Raw genomic sequence first — 20476 nt, forward strand, 5'->3', positions numbered from 1 at the left:
AAAATGTGAAAAATATTTTGATTATTTTTTCATTGTAAGTAAAAGAATACTACTTTCGTTGAGTTGAAAAAAATTATTTTTTATATTTCAACAAATTTTTTAGAGTTATTTTCCAAGATATTTCGAGGAAAAATGTACAGACCAATTTACCAAAGTACCCTTACATACTAATCAAGTGCCACGAGTATCCTGCCCTCACCATGATGTGCTACGATATCATTGGCCCACACTTTTGAAATAAACCCCATCTCTTTTAACACCATGTCGACATAGAAGCCGAAACTCACCTTCTTATAAAAACGAAAAGCCCGAGACGATCTTTGCTTTGCAGACACGTTTTTTACGCAGCGATCTAAACTGTGGCCGGAAAGTTCATCGGAAATTGGAGGCCTCCGGGCGTTCTCCCTGAAAAAATGAAGCCACTGGAGAGACCATTCAACGTTAACTCGATCACTCGGAGGGTTGATGTCGATGATAGGATTCCTCTCCGTTATTACTATAGGATCGCGGATAATCTAATCAAACAGGTGCAAATTATTTCGTCAATTTGACATCCGATGATCTCTTTTTCTTCGTAATTGAGGTTGGAATTTTGGTTTGCCCTATGATTGATTAATGTGTGGCTGATTTCGCTGTGATAGAGCTGAATTTGTCAGTGTCGTGTTTGATTAGGGTTTTGGAGTTGGTAATGATTCATTTGTTTTCTTTCTATCTGTTCTTAGTTGGAGAATTAAGAGTGGTGATACCTCCATGCCTTATCAATTTTGGTTTTTGCCCTATGATTGAAAAAAAATTATACAACTGACAAGCTTGAATTCATTTTCTTGCTGCATCTCTCTCTCTCTCTCTCTCTCTCTCTCTCTCTCTCTCTCTCTCTCTCTCTCTATATATATATATATATATATATATATATATATATATATATATATCTGTCTAGGTTTTTCATTACAAACAAATTGGATGATTGTAGGTTGGTGAAAATCCGGGCAATATGTGCCTCATTTTGGATGCAAGATTTAGCTAGACTGCTGGGGTTTAGAGGAAATAAATGCAGATGAGAAGAGAAGGATACGTGAGAAAAAAAAAAAAACGAATTTTGTAGCCCATACCCATATGATTCTCGAGTCCAATTGAGTTGGTTTGCAGTTAAAGACAACACATTTAAGGACAGTGGTTGTAATAGTCCTCTTGAGGTGTTTATACATCCAACTACGAAGATTGTAAGTGAGTCATGAGGCTACCTATTAAAACAAAAAAAATGTGAGTGAGTCATGAGGCTGCCTTTAGCATCTTGGAAGCTATCCATTTTTTTCTGATGGGTGGAGTTCTAACTATTTCTTTTTCTATGGTAGTTATCTAATTGCTTTATTTCTTTTGTTCCTTTTTTTTTTTTTTTTTTTCTGTTTTAAATGATCATGTCTACTTCATTGGGTGCAGAAAATTGATTGGCAATAATATTTTCAGTGTTGTTGAAAATGGAAAATATAGGTGTAACTGTTGAAAACTTACTATTATGTATATATCATATGAGCCTCCCCACCACTTTTTTTTTTTATGCAAAACACACATAATTGTATCTTATAAATTTATAATATGTAGACAATATAGGATATGTTGCCTATGATATGCCTTCTCTCTTTGTCGTTCCTCTCTATTTTTCGGGTGGCACTTTTAGGTGTTCTTTGTATACTTTCTGTGTACTTTGGGAAGCTTTTTTGGTGTTTCTATTTATAATATTGTCCTTTTTATCCATAAAAAAAATGTTGCATATGATGTGCCAAACTTTGATGCAAGCACCTTTACTTACCTTTAATTATTTTTAAAGAAAAAATAGCTAATCATCGTATACTTGAAACATTTTTATCTTTTTGAGCATTAAGTTTTAACAATTCATCTTCTCCTTTTAGAAGGTTTTCTATCTTTTACAATTAATAATCACCTCTTTTTTAATGTCTTTAAGGCTTCTATGTATTAACTTTTGACAAAATCCATTGTTTTTGGATTTATAAGCCTTACATATACAAGTATTGTATATTCAAAACATAAAACTAGCTCTCTTTAAAATAATAAATATTCATTTATCTATAAATCAATAACCCTGTTAAGATAATAATTTCTCTTGGTCCTAAGGGTATTATTTTATAGGGGTTTTACTGTACATGATTCTTAAAGGCACACATGGTAGATAGATACATACATGTACTTATTATTCTAATGAATAACGTGTTGGTGTATTCAAGTATTTCAATGTGGATAATGGTGGATGGATGCTTTGATTAGTACATCAGTTCTTATTTCTATCCTTTTTTTAAAAAAAAAAAATACTTCTTTTCCTTTTTTTGGGGTATTGAAAAGTTAGAGCCTTAACTATTGCACATACATACATATATTGAGAATCTATACATGTATGGATGTATACTTGTATATAATTATGGTTAGTATATTGGTTAGGGACTTCTACGAATTTGGAACTTTTGGGACGCACATATTCTATTAGCAAATTAGTTGGAACACGGGATAAAAAATTTAGCCCAAAGTTTAGAAAATTTAATGTGGATTTTGAAATAAATCCTTGCATTAAAATGTTGTGTTTTGCCGAAAAACTCTAGTTTCCAGCATTTGTATATGTTTAAAATTGATGAATGCCTATGTGTAAAATTGTCAGGGTAGCCCATGGATACATACCACCACATGTAGTCTACATTTACATGCCAGGACTTCCTTCTTCATAACTAATTGAAATCTCCTCATGGTGGCAAGAAAAGCACCACAGTAGACACACATTCCCATTAACTGCATTGTGGACAAATGTAAATAAAGGAAAATGGAGGCAAAAAAGGGAATTTTTTTGGCTCTCCTACAGATGTCATAGTTTGTGAAATTATTTGCATGAAAACTTTAGTGTCCAACGTTTATGTGTAATATCGATGCCTATATTTACCTCTTTTAATCTTACTTTCATGAAATTGGTTATATATGAATTAATATTTCATTCTTGCAATTTATGTGTGATCTGATATGATTTTCCCTGTTTATTTCTCATTATATAAAATAAAACCTATAGTACTTTTTTATGATATGATATGATGCTTGATACAGAGAATAGGAGAACGATATACAGTTGATGAGTCAACAGCTGTGAAAATACAATTTATGAGTGATTCAATATGTTTTTCCTATTTATTTCTCATTATATAAAATAAACCTTAAGTGCATGATATAATATGAACAATTGTGAATGTAACATATGAAGTGTTGATTGATTAGTGACCATTCATTCTTGAACTGCTATGCTCATGTGCTGTGTATAAATCTTAGAAATGATTATAAACATTTTTCTATTTGAAGAAAAAAGGATCTTTTTTCTTATATCAGGATGTGTAATCATTTGGTCCTCACTCTAAAGTGAGTGATGACTTTTAAAGGCATATTGAGCCTTTAAGGTGCTTTATTCTTCTATATCTTCTTACATGGAGGCTTGTCAACCACATTACAGACACAGATTTAGCTTGGCACTGTAGTATCTCATACTGATGTTACCTGTTTTTGACTTAAAACTATTTTTTTGTCATTGTATGTTTTTATATTCAGGCGAGTGTTTATCGAGAGGAGAAGAATCTTATAGACTTGTATATCATACTTCTTAGGTTTTCGAGGTAATGAAAGCAAAATACTGCCAACACTTCTCCATATTGTTAGTTTAAAATACTGCCAACGCGTCTCCATGTTGATAGTTTATAGCATAAATTTCATATCTTTAATCTTTTTCCTGATTTTTCCCAGTTTGTTGTCCGAGACTATACCATTTCATCGAGACTACCAGGTTTTGCTTCCAAAAGAAAGAGCAATTTATAGGAAGGTGAGTTATGCTAGTTCTTGTGGTTTCTCTTTTTATAGGTTCAAAATAGCAGAAGAAAGAACTATCATTACGATGATATTTTGGGTGCTAGTTCTTGTAGTTTCTCCATTTCTAATTCAAAATATGGTCATAAGGCGTCTTTTGGACATTTTAATTCCAGAAATTGTTAGCTGTGCTAGATGAGCTAGAATCTTTGAAGCCAGAATTTCAATGTCAAGTGAATGAGCTGAACAAAGCTCACACAGTATCTCAACAGCAGCAAATTGATGTCTTGGAAAGGACTCCATATGATTCAGAGATATCTTCACCATGGCCCCCTGTTAATAAGAAACCTTTCCCCAGCTTTGATAATAAGCAGGTGCGAACCAAACAAATTTCCTATTAACATGTTAATGGTGTGAATGGAAAATTTACTCGATGCATTGTTTAGCTCTTATTCAAAGTCCATTATGTCATTTAAAACTCGTGGTTTCTTTAAGTCCATGATTCTATTTTTAAATCATTCATTTTTCATCCAGTATCTGGTATGTGATCAGTTTATGTATGATAAGAATTCTTAGGAAGCTTTCTTTTTATTCTTCTCATAATGTCTTGTTTTCTTCCATAGCCTCTTCCTCTTCTTCTTCCATTATTTTTTTTCATTTTTTTTGGTTGCATCCTGTCAGCAAGGGATTTCTAGTTTATATGAAGTTCTTTTGAAGCCTTAATTAAATTCTAGGCGTCTTCCTTTTCTTCTGGTTGCAGCCACTAGCAGGGGATTTCTAGTGTATATAAAGTTCTTTTGAAGCCTTAATTAAATTCTAGCATCTTCCTCTGCTTCTGGTTTCAGCCACTAGCAGGGGATTTCTAGTTTATATAAAGTTCTTTTGAAAGTCTATGTTCATTTCTAGGCAAAATATTTTGTTTTCCATGTTTTATTGCTTTTTAATATTATTTTTTGTTTTGTTTCTCTCTCTCTCTCTCTCTCTCTCTCTCTCTATATATATATATATATATAGTATGTATGTATGTATGTATATTTTTTTTGTTTTTCAATTTTATCTTATTTTTTTATTTGGCTGCAGGCAGTCAGCCGAGCACCTCAGATTTCATGGAAATATAAAAATGATCATACTCAAGTTTTATCATCAAATCCCATGCAGGTTGACAAGCAGTTTCAGAAGTTGTGAGTAATATTGTTCAATGATTCTCACCTGAACAAAATTATTGTTTAATGCTTCTTTCGCCATTCAAAGATACAAGACTGTTAACCATAGCAAGTCAATTTGGATTACAGATCATAATTATTCTTAACATTGTACAGGTCTCTGAGTCTACCTCTTCCTAAGAAAGAGACTTTATCCAGACACTCATTTTTAGGCCCCAATGGTCTTAGGGGTCAGTGGCTGGGCCCTAGTGCGGAGATAAAGGTAACATTATTGTGTTTGCAATTATTATTTTTATTTATCTCTTTTTTTAATAAGCTGAAAACTCCATTAATTGAATAATTTTATTGTTTATTGCAGATTCAGTATCCAAGTAATACCGACTTAACTTCTACTGAAAATTTAGGGTGCGCATTTCTGATTAACTCACGTGCTCCTATTTAAATGTTCAAATCTCTACTTGTTCTGTTGTATGTGTTTTTTCATAATTTTCCACAGGATTCGAGATTCTTTTAAATTTATAACATCTAATATGCCGTTGATACTTAATATTTCATTTGTCTTTCTAAATTGTGGCCCATGGTAACATTTTTTTTTTTTTTGGTTTGGTGTTACCTATGTCAATAGCACTAGTCAGGATGAACAATATGATCTTGCAACAATAAAAGATAGTGATCTGGGAGGCGATAGATCTCCTATGGAGTCAGTGCTTTCCTTGGATGATGGTAGATGGTTATGCCCTTCTGAGGAGTCACCTCAGTTTACTATTGAAGAGAGGGATGATAATTTCCCCTTGGGCAACATCAGGCAGCCTTCTCCTCCTCCTGTTCTTGCTCAAATCCAGCAGGACTTCCATCCAATTCCACCATCAAAAGTTGCAGATCCACGACCTGGACCTGCAACTTCTCAGCATGGGATGCCTAGTTCTAATTCTTATCAACATTTGCACATTGTAAGCTACCTGTTCTAATCCTTGGAAAACAGTTGCCCTATTTGTTCTTGCCTATGGCCATTTTAACATTCTTTTTTGAATAATTATTTTAATGGATGTGATGCTAGTTTTTTCTTGCTTGCATTGCAGCCAGTTAGTATGATGGAAGATTTCTTAAGATTAGCACTGGCAAATACAAAAAAAAATTTAGAAACTTGTGGTGTTCTTGCTGGCTCACTGGTAAGAGCAATTGATTTGTTTATTATGAAAGGTTTATCTGGATTCTGGAAGTGTATGTAAGTGATTTATTCTCTATATTTCATCTGGGTGTAGAAAAACAGAGTTTTCCATATCACGACGCTTATAATCCCAAAGCAGGAATCAACTTCAGATTCTGTAAGATGACAATTCTTTACAATTAGGTTTATGCAGTTCTGTTGTATTTATTTATTTATTTATTTATTATTTATTTTTTTTGTTTCTGCATGTTTATCTTTTTTTTTTCTTTTCTTTTTTTAATTAGCCTCATCTTCCAGCCTGTTGGCTTCAGTTATGATCAGTTCTGAACAAATGAACAACTGAAAATGGCATTGTAACAAATTGGATTATGCACATGTATATGGGGCAAGTTAGGTTTTCTAGATTTAAAGAAGTGCCAAAGGAAACATATTCATGTACACAGGGCATACATGGAGAGATGAGAAATTGGATTATGAACGTGTATATGGGGGAAGTTAGGTTTTCTAGATTTTAAAAGTGCCAAAGGAAACATATTCATGTACATATAGTACACTTTTCTCCTATTTGGGGAGAAAAGAGAAACTATGCAGAAAAAATGAAAAAGAGGAGCCTAAAAGCCTTACCTGGTAAAACAACTCCAACTAGAAATATAATCCACTTGGGAACACCTCAAGAAACGACACATTGAGCTTGAGTGGAGGAGACTCAATCTCCACAAAAGTCCTTCTGTCCCTCTCTTTTTCAGTTGCACTAGACCACCCAATGGAAGATAATTCTCCTTTTCTCCTGTTTTTCTTGATAGTTCAACCATGCCATCTAAGAAGCACTTCTGTTAAGGACCAAGAAAATGCCCAAGAAATCTGAAATAAAAGATAATACCAGAGATCACAATTCTGAAGCAACTGGGTGGCAATCCAAATGGGTAGTGCATGGGATTTGTCAGCAGTGTATAAAGTCTTGGTGTTTCTAAATACCATCAAATTATGTTTTGGAATACAAGATTCACTATTTCCCTATCAATAGATGGTCTAATGGATAATACTGCAATTTGACTTTAATATCTCATTAATTTCAGGATATGACCTTTATTTATTTTTTTCATTTGTATTTGGCTACCAATAGTGCTACAATGCTGAAGCATTTTTTATTTTTCAGTGTCAAACGTTGAATGAAGAAGAAATATTTGAGGTCCAGGACAAATTGTCCCTTTTTCCTCTTGGATGGATTCATGTAAGTGTTTTGATAGCCTTGATGGTTTCTGTATATTAATTGTTGTGCTTATTCTAGCTGTAGCTTATTATTTTGGTTCCCTTGTTATGTTCCAATCTGAGCCTCGACTAAAACTGAAATAATAATGATAATAAATAAATAAATATCTGCTTTACACCCAAGCAGAAAGCTTTTATCTTTGTAGTCGGTAATTTTATTTAGTTAATTTGATATATTCTAGTCTCTGCACAGTGCACTATTAACTTGTCTCAGTATCCTTGATTGGTCCCACTGATTCAAACAGTAATGGCGGCCTTTCTGGATATGAAGTAGTATTTAAATTTTATCACATTTAGAAATCCATTTCTGCTTATTGAATTGGTTTGTTTTGTTGGTTCCATAAAAGCTCAAAAGAATTTCTGGCATCAGTAATGCAGCAATGGATGCCAATCTGACTGAAAAGAAACTGAAATTCCAAAGGAAAAAAGAGGATCTGGTGGATTGAAATCTCCCACCAGGCAATGGTTTCCATAATAGCAACAGAAATAATCTTGAAAATATCCATTGAGTAGGATAAAAATTAATACCTTCTCTCCCTCCCTCTATTCTCCTTTGTCTGTTTGCCTCCCCTTTTAGTGCTTTTGAGCTACAGAATGAGAAGTGTCATAAGTGCTGAAGTAAGTATCCAATCATGACTTTTAACTTAGTTGTGTTAAAAAAATTCAACCTGGCCCAACTTGGCCATTGGGTGGTTTGGGCAAGTTGTTTTATAATGGACTTGGATTTTGAGGTGTCAGGAAACCTCACCAACAGGAATTTGGCTGGTCTTCTAACACAATAAAGCAAGAACAAAACATGAATCCCACCCCATTTTCTTTAAAAACACAGCAAGCTTTGTTATTTGGCTACCCCAACTTTGAAGACTCAAAAGCTCCGAACTCTAATGCATCTCCATGCCTCTAAAATGCTCAATGGCTTGATCTTCTCTCAGCCTTCCAACTTCTTTATTTCCCTTTTCTTATATGTTGAACTTAGATGTTTCTAGTTGCTTGCTTTTTCGTACATCAAAGAGCCATTCCTCCAATGGTTCCATTATTTCCTCTTCTGAGCAGCTATATATTAACATATTATCACTGATTAGCCAGATGTCAGTAGGACAACCTTCCTTATGGCAATTTTCTTATCGTGTCATATCTTGAATTCGATCCTATTGTTTCCTATTTTTCTTGCCTATGCATAGTAAGCTGACATGCTGTGCTGCTGCATTGTTACTATTGGAACCTTCACTATGAGTTAAGATAATTATGACTAATGAAAAAAGGTTGCTTTAAAACCCAAATTTTGATATCTGACAAACTTACTTAATGGACAATTTAAGTTTAGAGATTACATAATTGAGACAGTATTTTTCTTTTACCATCCATGGTTTACTTATGGGCATAATTTCTTTTATAAGCAACTGTCTCATTCTACTCATCATTTAAACATTCTTTCATTATCATTTTGATTTCAGACGCACCCATCACAGACCTGTTTCATGTCATCAGTTGATCTGCACACACATTATTCATATCAGGTAATCGACAATACTTTCTGATTATCATTTCCTGAAAATGTATAGATTCTAAAGTTTTAATTGTTTGAACCCAAAATTAGACCTCACCCTTATCTAGTTTAAGAAGTCTGCAGAAGAGAGTAAGGTCCTATTTGGCAACTGTTTTCAAGAATAGTTTTCTGTTCTTCAAAAAAAAAATAAAAATGGGAAAACATGTTTGCCAATCGGAAAACTGTTTTATGTTTTCAGAGTCTTTTAGTTATTTTTAATTGTTTTCACTTGTTTTTTGGGGGGTCATTTTAAAAAATAATAATACAAACATGGAAAATGATTAAAAATAAAGCACTAGATACAAAAACTATTTTAAAATATTAAAAATAAGTTAAAAACGTTTCAAGTTTTCAAATGAACTTTTGTTCTACAAAGCATTATAGAGTGGTTCTCATTGTTTTTCAGATTCGTTCTCGAAAACAGTTACCAAATAAGGCTTAAAGATTCCATTTTCTTATGGTGCATGTTTGTTTTTAGGAATTATTAAAATTTTCTTTGTTCATTAGTTTTTTGGATAACTTTTATCCTTTACACACACATGGGCACTGACTTAAGCAAAATACTTTATATGTTTAATATTGTAAATTCACTACAAACGCATAAAAATGTGTTCCATTGTTGTTTTTAGAGGACATTTTTTAGTTGTTTTTACTTGTCTTCTAAGGGTTGTTTTAAAAAATAATTATACACATATGGAGAATGATTGAAAATAAAGCACTAGATATAAAAACTATTTAAAAAATATATTTAAAAACATTAAAAATAGGTTAAAAACATCTAGGTTCCTAAATAAACTTTTGTTTTACAAAATATTAGAGAGTAGTTTTTAAAACTGTTTTTGAAAACATTTACCAAATAGGGCCTAAATATTCCATTTTTTTATGGTGCCTTTTTGTTTTTTATTAAAATTATTTTCTTTGTTTATTAGTTTTTTGATAACTTTTATCCTTTACACGCACATAGGCACTAACTTAAGCAAAATAGTTTAAATGTTTATTATTGTAAATTTACTGCAAACACATAAAAATTTGTTCCATATCTAACATGTCATAGTGGTGCCAGGATACAAGATTCGTTTTTCTTTTTATTAAGATATAGTTGACTGAATATTTCCTGCTAAATAGCCAGTTCCATTTTCGGGTATTAGAGGACTAAAATTGAAATGATTTATTTCGTAATTGGTTTAATTTTCCCCAGCGGTGTCCAATTATTGCCCATTATAATTGGGTTTTGCCCTTTTGACGCTTACTAATTTAATTTCTTTACCTTTCCTTTTCCTCCACCCTTCCAGGGGAGGGGGGAGGCAATCTCCACAGGGGTCGCTTGTTCTGCGTACTCCAATGACATGCTGTTCTATAATTTATTTTGCTTTTCACTAAATGATTTTATTTGTGGTTTCTCCTTAGATCATGCTACCAGAAGCAATTGCAATTGTTATGGCCCCCACAGATACATCCAGGTAGATTTTCTTTTCTCATCACAGGCTCTCACATTATCTAATCCATGTAAAGGAACAAGATTTGGCCAGTATTATTTATCATTTGGAATGACAAATAACCTCAAGTTGGGAAGCAATTCAAGTTTCCACTTGTGTGTGTGTGTGTGTGTGTTTTTTTTTTTGTGCGCCCGTGTGTGTGACAACTGATTTATGGTATGTATCTCCTATGCTATTGCAGTCCACATGGCATATTTCATCTATCCGATCCAGCTGGTGTGTCTGTGATTCGAAATTGTCAACAGCGTGGGTTTCATCCTCATGAGGAGTGTCCAGATGGAAGCCCAATTTATGAACACTGTTCACATGTCTACATGAACCCCAATTTGAAGTTTGATGTGGTTGATCTTCGCTAGGGCTTTGATTTCATTACCATATGGGCTATTGGAGGAAACATTTTCAGGCAGAAGTGGAATCAGAAATTGTAAAGCTCGTGTAAATTTAATCGGTTGCTTGAGTTTTAAATTTGATGAAAATAGAGCTCATTCATTTGTTTTATATCATCAAATAGAAAATACCACAAGCAGTCTTCTTCTTTGGTGAGTCCTCCAGGTACTACTCCCATGTCGATAACTGCTGCAAGTAAAAATCCCTCAAATACACCCTACCAGACTACCATACACAAGTTTTTGTATTATTACACGTAGAACATCTTTACAACATATACTTACTATGGTTCAAAGACCGGATTTTCGTTTATGCATGCCTACTAGTAAAATATATGCAGACTCGTATGATATGTCCAAAAGTAAGGTTTGTTTCCTCAAGCTCTGTACACTAGAGGTAGAGGTAGGTGTTTGGGAAAGTTGTGTTTATGGGCTATTATACGAGAAATATATGGTTTTAAAAATCCATATAATTGAAATATGAGATTTGCCTGATAATGAGAAAAATATTATATGTTTCATACACTATTTATTGTTCATATTTACATTTCAAAATTACCCTCAGTAAGCAAAAAAAAAAACAATTTTTTTGGTTTTCCTTGGGGATTTTACATGGATTTTCTCGGAAATCAAACGAAGATGAATTTTCCAGGAAATTGAATGGGGGCGGCGGAAGCAAAAAAAATCCCCATTTGATCCCCAAGAAAATCCATCCCCCATTCTATTTTTGGGAAAATTCATCATCATTTGATTTATGAGAAAACCCATGCAAAATCCCAAGGAAAACCAAGAAGATTGCTTTTTTTTTTGCTCCCTGGTCTATTCTTGCTGTTGTCGCCCCCATTCAATTTCCGGGAAAATTCATCCTCGTTTGATTTCTGAGAAAATCCATGCAAAACCCCCAAGGAAAACAAAAAAAATTGCTTTTTTTTTGGCTCCTTGATTTGTTCTCGCTGCTGTCGCCCCCGTTCGATTTCCGGGAAAATTCATCCTTGTTTGATTTCCAAGAAAATCCATGCAAAACCCTCGAGGAAAACCAAAAAAATTGTTTTTCTTTTTTTTTGCTCTCTGATCTATTCTTGCCTCTATCGCCCCCATTCGATTTTCTGGAAAATTCATCCTCGTTTGATTTCCGAGAAAATCCATGCAAAAACCCTCAAAGAAAACAAAAAAAAAAATATTGTTTTTTTTTTTTGCTTGCTGATAAGGAGACTTAAAGGGTAATTTCGAAAATGTAAATATAAACAATAAATAGTGCATGAAACATATAATATTTTTCTCGTTAGGGAAATCTCATATTTTAGTTATATGGGTGTAGACCCCTTTTAGTGCCCGGGCCGGGGGGAGGCGTGGGGGGGGGGGGGGGGGGGGTAGCCCAAACGCTCCTAGTAGACCTTTTTATTTATTTTATTTATTTCTTTATTATTATTTCTGGTTATTGTTTCTTGGGAAAACTGATCAAAAGGGACAAAAAACCCTCAATATTATAAAACTAACCCCCCACTTTTAATAGCCTTTAAAATGACCCGATCTGGACAAAAATACCCTCAGCTACATCAACTCCTTTTTCCCTCCCATTCTAATTTTATTTCCCTCCATTCACCTCTTTTTTATTATTTCTTTCACTTTCTCCTTTTTTTCATTTTCTCCTGTTCTTCCGTTTCTCTCTTTTCAGTGCATTTCTTCAAGTCTCACACAGTTTCTCTTCGGATTTCTTCAACTTAAAGCGTTTTAAGTTGTGGTTGGATAAACAGTGTACATTTATTTTTATTTTTCCATATTTTTTTCTTTCATGTTTTATTTATTGAATATTTTCAAACATTTAATGAGATGTAGTAAATATTTAAATAAGTTTGAAATTGTTATAATTTTTTTAATATCATTTACAGTCATGAAAAAAGGGATTAAAGAAGGAAACCATCAGCTTAAAAAGTGTAGTGTGGAGAAACATTGTCTATATGAAAAAATCAAATGATGGTAAGTAATAAAACTTGTGGAATTTTATGATGGTTTTGGTATTGTTTGCATATTTGTTCTTTATATAGATGTAAATATGTGTGAATAGGGTTTTGATATAATATATAAAGTTATCTTTTTTAGTTATATATCAAAACCTTACGGATATTAAGTTGAACTTGACGTGTGTTAAGTTGAACTTCACGTAAGTTAAGATTGTATATAGTTATTTTATAGTAACATTATATTATTGTTATTTTATTTAATTATACTCAATTTGAGTTGAATCATTTGCAAATTACCCTTGACATTAAATGAATTATAACATAACCAATCTTTTAGTAAATAAATATATTTTATTGTTTAAAATAGTTTAGAGTTACAATGTTTGAATTTATTTAATAACTATATACATTGTATTTCTTTAGCATTATTGGTATTATTTGAGGTAGTAAAGATGATTAATAATGTTATTTATTTGTTGTTTATTAAAAAAAATAAATATGTGTAATGAAATAATATGTATTTAATAATGAATGAGTTTTTTAAAATTAATACCTACTTATTGGTGCTAATGCTATGATGTAACTAAAAAATATTCTAATATTGTTTGTTGATGCCACTAATTGAATTATTTTGTTATTTTAGTGGTTGATGAAGTAGGAATAATGTTTTTATATGAAGGAGAATGGGTACGAGATGGAAATGTTTTCTATTTCGAAGAAAGTAAAGGTAAAAGGCATTGAGATCCCGAAAACTATATCATATAAAGAGTTATTAGGGGTTGTCCATCATATTCTGAAGCTAGATCCAACAAATTGTTTTCTTTCAATGAAGTATGTATTCAATGCCAACATATCCACAAGTCTTATACAACTAATTGATGATGGGGATGTGAAATTCTTTATTGGTTTAAATTGTACAAATGGTAAGCTGTCTGTTCCATTGTGCATCATAGTTGAAAAGAGAATTGATAATCACAATCAGAAATCAATTTGCAATTCTTATTTTGAATGTCATATGCCTTCTGAGATTGATAAAGAATTGAATGGAGACTCAATGTTGATGCAAAAAAGTAGACACATTCATTGTGATTCAGTTGAAACTCTTACTGTTGATGGTGAAAATGGACCAAGATTTCAAAATGAGTCATTTGAAGGGTATAAAGTTCATGATTGGAACATGAATGAGACTGCAATTAATGAGGAGGATTATAGGATGAATACTAACCCTACTAGTGATAAGCAAGTGACCCAAATTGGCTCATTCAGAACTAGTTCAGCTCAGAGTGCAGAAATTTTGACCATGATTGATACAAATGATGGTTTCATACATGACAATCCCACTATAATCGAAGATGTAGCAAATGAAAGACAAAACATGATGCAACAACCTATAGTTAGTGGAATTAGTGATGACCATCTAGAAGAGCACCAAATATACTCAAATAAGAAAGAATTATAAAGGAAGTTGTATATGATGGCTCTGAAAAGGAAGTTTGAGTTCAAAACAACTAAATCCACTACTAAGTTATTGCTTGTTGAATGTTTTGATAAAGAATGCAAGTGGCGAGTTCGTGCTACCAAGTTGGGGATTTCCAATATGTTTCAAATAATGAAATTATCTTCAACACACACTTGTCGGTTAGATATGATGTCTCGTGACAATCGACATGCAAGTAGTTGGTTGATTGGTGAGAGTATAAAAGAAACATATCAAGGGGTTGGTTGTGAATTTTGACCAAAAGACATTGTAGTAGACATTCGAAAGTAGTATGGTGTTCAAATCAGTTATGATAAGGCGTGGAGAGCCAAAGAACTTGCTCTAGATTCTATTAGGGGATCACCTAAGGAGTCTTATAACACTTTATCATCCTATTGCTATGTTTTAGAGCAAAAAAATCCTGGTACCATTACTGATATAGTTACTGATTGTGATAATCAATTCAAATACTTTTTTATGTCGATTGGTGCATCTCTTGTTGGGTTTCACACATCAATAAGGTCTGTGATTGCAGTTGATGGGACATTTTTGAAAGCAAAGTACTTAAGAACTTTATTTATTGCAACGTGTAAAGATGACAACAATCAGATATACCCTTTAGCCTTTGGGATTGGTGATTCAGAAAATGATGCCTCATGGGAGTGGTTTTTACAAAAACTGCATGATGCACTTGGACACATTGATGATTTGTTTGTGATATTAGATCGACATGGTAGCATTGAGAAAGCAGTACATAAAGTATTTCCCCATGCGAGGCATGGTGTCTGCACTTATCATGTTGGACAAAATTTGAAGACAAAGTTCAAGAATCCTGCAATTCATAAGTTGTTCCATGATGCTACCCATGCTTATCGTGTTTCAGAGTTTAATTTTATATTTGGGCAGCTAGAGATGATTGACCCAAGAGCATCAAGATATTTGATGGATATAGGTGTTGATCGATGGGCACGTTCATATTCTACCGGAAAAAGATATAATATCATGACGACAGGGATCGTTGAAAGCCTTAATGTTGTGTTGAAAAATGCTAGAGATCTTCCAGTTTTGCAATTGGTTGAAGAATTGAGAAACTTACTTCAAAAATGGTTTGTGACTCGTCAACAACAAGCAATGTCAATGTCAATTGAACTTACCATGTGGGCTGATGGAGAACTTCATTCGAGGTATAATATGTCAACAACATATCTAGTGGAACCTATCAACTCCAAGGAGTGTAATGTTAACTATGCTGGCATTAGTGCTCAAGTGAATTTAGACACTCGTTCATGCACATGTCGACAATTTGATCTTGATCATATTCCATGTGCACATGCTATTGCTGCTTGTAGATTTTACAACATTTCATGTTACACTTTGTGCTCCAAGTATTTTACTACTAAAGCATTGTTATCTTCATATTCAGAGTGTATTTATCCAACTGGAAATGAAATAGATTTGGTAGTACCTAATCATATTCGTGACAAAGTTGTGTTACCACCTAAAACGAGACGTCCAACAGGAAGACCAAGGAAAGTAAGAATTTCTTTGGTGGAGAGGGCAAGCACACATCTAATTGTAGTCGATGTGGTCAATATGGGCATAATCGGAAAACATGCAAAAGACCAATCCCTTGATATCATGATAGCTTTGGCACTCTATGAACTTACATGGAATGAAAATTGTAATAGTGAGCTTTTTTGTTTTTTTGGTACCCATGTGAACGGAAATGTAAGTTACTTTTTTGTATAAGGTGATAGGATAAGCACATAGATGAATATTGTAATAATGATCCCCTTTTTTTGCATACCCATAGAAATGGAGATATTTGTTACTTTTATACATATATGTTATGATGAGTTATGTATAAAGTATGAATGAAAATTACATGTTTATTCTCAAACTATGGACTCAACTGTTCTCACGTTTATTGATAAGGAACTTGACAATAGTTAAGTTCAGGTTTTGTCTGAAGACTGTAGACTTAACTACCTTCAAGTTTGTACATAAAACAACTTGACAATGGTTAAGTTCAGGTTTTGTCTAAAGACTGTTGACTTAACTGTCTTCAAGTTGGTACATAAAACAACTTGACAATAGTTAAGTTCAGGTTTTGTCTAAAGACTATGGACTTAACTACCTTCAAGTTTATACATAAAACAACTTTACAATAGTTAAGTTCAGGTTTTGTTTAAAGACCGTGAACTTAACTACCTTCAAGTTTGTACATAAAACAACTTGACAATAGTTAAGTTCAGGTTTTTTCTGAAGACTGTGAACTTAACTACCTTCAAGTTTGTTCATAAAACAACTTGACAATAGTTAAGTTCAGGTTTTGTCTGAAGACTGTGGACTTAACTACCTTCAAGTTTGTTCATAAAATAATTTGACAATAGTTAAGTTCAAGTTAAAATGACAATTGTAGACACAACTTCCTATGAGTTTATAGAAGATCAACTTGATACCTGTTAAGTCCAGATTAAATATGTTATTCTGGAATAGATTTCGACTTAATATCTGTTAAGTTTGTTCACAGTTAACTTGATAGTAGTTAAGTTCAGGTGTTCTATTAAGACTGTGGACTTAACTACCTTCAAGTTTGTACACATAACAACTTGACAACATTCAAGTTTAGTTTAAAAGGACAATTGTATACATAACTATCGAACAACATTCATCAAAATATCCAAGTAGATATATCAACCTGTCCAACTACATTTATCAAAATGTCTAACTACATATATGAAGCTATCCAATTACATATAACAAACCATCCAACTACATTATCAAAATGTGAAATATCAACATGAATTCATTACATAGGCAAGTATTTCATATAAAATAACTCTGCTGCAATCTTTTCCCGAAACCAGTCCATTCGAGCACTTGTTAATGACTTCAATGGATGGTTGTGCATTAAGTATTCAACATATTTGATAACAAACATGCCACAATCACCACTACATGGTACACAGATAATCAATGTTAGGGATTTTATTAAGGATTAAGTGTATAAGTTATGAAAGTAAATTTAAGATCACTTACTCATTTTCCTGTTGAGGAATATCTTACAGTCGTTCAATTTCCCATTCCTGGTAGTTAACTTTTGTGTCACCATGAAACCCATAATATGCTATTGCATTCAATATATGCGGCAACAATTTGGCTAATGGTTTAATGACAACTTGCAATCTTGCATTATTATTGATGCCTATCAATAAGTCATATACATATATAATCCTTCGATGAAGGTGGACAACTCCTAATACCCATTTTGAAATTGCAACCTGTTGACAATGAACTTGATAGCAGTTAAGTTCAATTTTTTCTTAACATATATATTTAAATCAAAATTCTAAATATTTGGATAAAATAATTTCATAAAAATTATATTCAAATACGTTATAAATTCATAACAAATAACTTCATTACACAAAATTTCAAAACCTTTTAATGGTAAACTTGATAGTAGTTAAGTTTAGTTTTTTCTAATCATTCAAATATTGCTTTAAACCTTGGACTATAACCTCACTGAGAAAATTTTCAACAATTACATTATCAATTCATGAAAAATAAATTCATAAAAAAAGGATAATCGATTAAAAATGATAAAATTAAAAAAAAAATTAAAAATCAAAATTTCAAGTAGAAAATTAATGCTTACTGAATCAGTTGATTTCTTCTCATTTTTTGATGACGATGACGAGGTTTCAAAATCTGGCTTTCTTTCACTTCTCTTTTTTCCCAAAATTTTATACCTCTTCTGTTTCGTATTTTTCATCACCGAATTTTTTTCTTCCTCCATTTGCATGAACTGAATCAACACACAATATCAGAAAGATGAAAAATAGGGTTTGATTGAAAAAATAAAAAAATGAACCAAAATAAAACACTTAGGGTTTTTTCTCATTTCATGGATGAAGATTCATATGTGAAAAACTAAAATCAAAGAATGAAATAGTGAAACTTACTTTCTGTTTTTACTTTATGTTGTGTTGCCTTTTTGTTCTCTTGCAATAAATGGAAAAATCTTTCGTGATTTGTTTCTCGCAGGTTAACAAATGGAACAAATGGGTTTGCAAGGTAAGGAAGAGACACAATACAAGGGAAAATTGGAGTTGGAGGGAAAATGGGCTGAAAAGATAGCTGAGGGGGTATTTTTGTCCGAATTGGGTCATTTTTGAGACTTAAATAAGTGAGGGGTTAGTTCTGCAATATTGAGGGATTTTTGTCCCTTTTAATCGGTTATCCCTTGTTTCTTTGGTTTGGATACGAGATTTTTGCTGGAAGTCTTGCACTTGTTAGTGTTGTCCTCGGGTCTATTTTGATGCCACTACTTGGTTTTTAAGCTCAACGTTGTTTGTTTTGGATTGTTCATTTTTTTATGCATCCTTCTCTGTCCCAGTTCCCTTTCTCTCTCTCTCTCGAAACAGCTTTATGGATGAGGCTCCATGTTTGTCTCATGTTCTGAAATTGAAGAATGAGTTGCATGGTCATGTACACAATGATGAATACGGAGGGTGTACACGCATCATATGTTGCTTGTGGGTGTTTGGCATACTGCTGCAGTTGTTGAATTAGTGATTGCATCCTCTAGTTCTGAGTCTTCTGGTAGCTTTTCATCTGAATAAACTATTCACCTGGTGCAATAGAAATAGAGGACGACCTGGTGATGTCCACCGAGGAAGGTCATCGAGAAGCAGGGCACTAAGCCCATCACTTCAGATGAATGAGCCTGCTTTGCACCCTCCACCTGTATTGCCACCCATTAAATCTGCTCCAGCATCTGAAATGACCAAACGTCACTTGCCTTTCAAACCCACCAATCACACCCATTTTCCATACCCACTAAGCCCATTTGCCATGCATGGTCATGCATGGCCACGTGACGCCCGCCACACCCATTTCTTGCTCAGCATACCCATTTTCTCCCTCAAACTTATCCACTGCAAGCTGCCGAACCATGGGCTGTGGGACATAGTTGATGATTTTGTGTATCAGTTTGAGAGCTTTTGAAAGTAAGGGCCTTTATTTTGTGCACATGCATGCTGGGACCCATCTTTTTGAAGTCATCAACCAGGCGGTAGAGGCTGTAGAGAAACGCATAGAGGAAACGTGTAAGAGTATTATGGAGTGCTATAAGGATGATGCCTCTCGAGCGAAAGATATTGCCCTGAGGAAGTTCAGGGATAAAGACCTTTTGGGTGCAAAGAAATTTGTTTTAAACGCCCAAAATTTGTATCCTGGGCGTGAGGGTATTTCTCAAATGTTAACTATACTTGATGTGTACATCTCAGCTGAGAAGAAAGTGAGTGGAGGAGTGGATTGGTATGGGATACTTGGTGTAATCCCCTTGGCTGATGAGGGATCTGTGAAGAAACAATGCAGGGAGCTGGCTCTTATGCTTTATCCTAATAAACACAAGTCCATTGGTGCAGATGGTACATTTAAGCTTGTTTCAGAGGCTTGGAGTTTATTATCTGACAAGAGCAAGTATTTGATGAAGCCTTTTTGTTTCCACTGATGGCATTGTTTAAACAAATCGGTGGATAAAAGTCAAATACACGAGTTTTTTATATTATTTTTCATTCTTCATTGGTGGCATGGTTCCCGCAGGCTTCGATGTGGTTTATTATTATTTTTTCTTTTTTCTCCCACGTGCCATTTTCTTAATTCCACTTTACATGTTAAAATTTTCATTTTTTTTGAAAGTCCTCTTATCAAATAATTCTTTTAAAAATCCCAACGTTTCAAATTCATTCATTTATTTTATCTATTTTATTCATTTATTTTTTTATTTGTCTATTTATTTATTTATTTATTATTTTATTTAAGAATATATATATACATGTATCCTTTCCAAAATAATCTCGTAAAATGTGATTTTTAAATTTATTTTACGAAACTTCAAATCTAACATTCAATTTTCCAAAACTCCAATATTTTAAGTTTAATTTTTCAAAATTCAATTCTCGAAATAATTTTCTAGAACTCTAACTTTAAATTTAATTTTCCCAAAATTCAAATTTTCAGTTCCAATATTCCAAAAATTCCATTATTCACGTTCGTTCGTTTAAACATTATTTTTGTTAGTATTATTATTATTCCATATTTATTTATTTCTTTCTTTTAAAATTTTCGATCATTAAAGTTTAATTATTCAAAAAAAT

General features: G+C 33.0%; 3 protein-coding genes and 1 long non-coding RNA gene across 4 annotated transcripts; 3 read left to right on the plus strand and 1 right to left on the minus strand.

The window, feature by feature from the left end:
* Positions 1-268: 268 nt before the first annotated feature.
* LOC117910386 (AMSH-like ubiquitin thioesterase 3) lies at positions 269-11205 on the plus strand. The gene is made up of 14 exons (XM_034824460.1): positions 269-527; positions 3592-3656; positions 3784-3859; positions 4020-4217; positions 4924-5024; positions 5163-5268; positions 5365-5411; positions 5632-5956; positions 6086-6175; positions 6269-6331; positions 7331-7405; positions 8898-8960; positions 10397-10449; positions 10667-11205. Exons 1-14 carry the CDS (start codon positions 414-416, stop codon positions 10839-10841), a joined length of 1551 nt encoding a protein of 516 aa, XP_034680351.1. The 5' UTR covers positions 269-413; the 3' UTR covers positions 10842-11205.
* Positions 11206-14786: 3581 nt separating this feature from the next.
* Positions 14787-16846, plus strand: LOC117910374. Its single transcript, XM_034824450.1, has 2 exons — positions 14787-15654; positions 16809-16846. The coding sequence occupies exons 1-2, from the start codon at positions 14787-14789 to the stop codon at positions 16844-16846; spliced, it is 906 nt and encodes a 301-aa protein (XP_034680341.1).
* A 133-nt stretch (positions 16847-16979) lies between these two features.
* On the minus strand, positions 16980-17476 carry LOC117910388. Its single transcript, XR_004650659.1, has 2 exons — positions 17352-17476; positions 16980-17266 (listed from the first exon to the last, which is right to left on the minus strand). It is a non-coding gene; the product is annotated as an uncharacterized LOC117910388 (long non-coding RNA).
* Positions 17477-19128: 1652 nt separating this feature from the next.
* Positions 19129-19839, plus strand: LOC117910387. Its single transcript, XM_034824461.1, has one exon. It carries the CDS (start codon positions 19291-19293, stop codon positions 19828-19830), a length of 540 nt encoding a protein of 179 aa, XP_034680352.1. The 5' UTR covers positions 19129-19290; the 3' UTR covers positions 19831-19839.
* The last annotated feature ends 637 nt before the right edge of the window (positions 19840-20476 follow it).

The sequence above is a fragment of the Vitis riparia genome, unplaced genomic scaffold (assembly GCF_004353265.1).
Source record: "Vitis riparia cultivar Riparia Gloire de Montpellier isolate 1030 unplaced genomic scaffold, EGFV_Vit.rip_1.0 scaffold727_pilon_pilon, whole genome shotgun sequence".
Lineage (NCBI taxonomy): Eukaryota > Viridiplantae > Streptophyta > Magnoliopsida > Vitales > Vitaceae > Vitis > Vitis riparia.

Excerpts from the sequence above, each read along its gene's own strand:
- LOC117910387 (XM_034824461.1), top strand. The coding sequence starts at position 19,291 with ATGATTTTGTGTATCAGTTTGAGAGCTTTTGAAAGTAAGGGCCTTTAT.
- LOC117910386 (XM_034824460.1), top strand. The coding sequence starts at position 414 with ATGAAGCCACTGGAGAGACCATTCAACGTTAACTCGATCACTCGGAGG. Across the intron at positions 6,332-7,330 it reads AGGAATCAACTTCAGATTCT|TGTCAAACGTTGAATGAAGA; the intron begins GTAAGATGACAA and ends TTTATTTTTCAG. Across the intron at positions 8,961-10,396 it reads ACACACATTATTCATATCAG|ATCATGCTACCAGAAGCAAT; the intron begins GTAATCGACAAT and ends GTTTCTCCTTAG.
- LOC117910374 (XM_034824450.1), top strand. The coding sequence starts at position 14,787 with ATGTCGATTGGTGCATCTCTTGTTGGGTTTCACACATCAATAAGGTCT. Across the intron at positions 15,655-16,808 it reads TGCACATGCTATTGCTGCTT|ATTTCGACTTAATATCTGTT; the intron begins GTAGATTTTACA and ends ATTCTGGAATAG.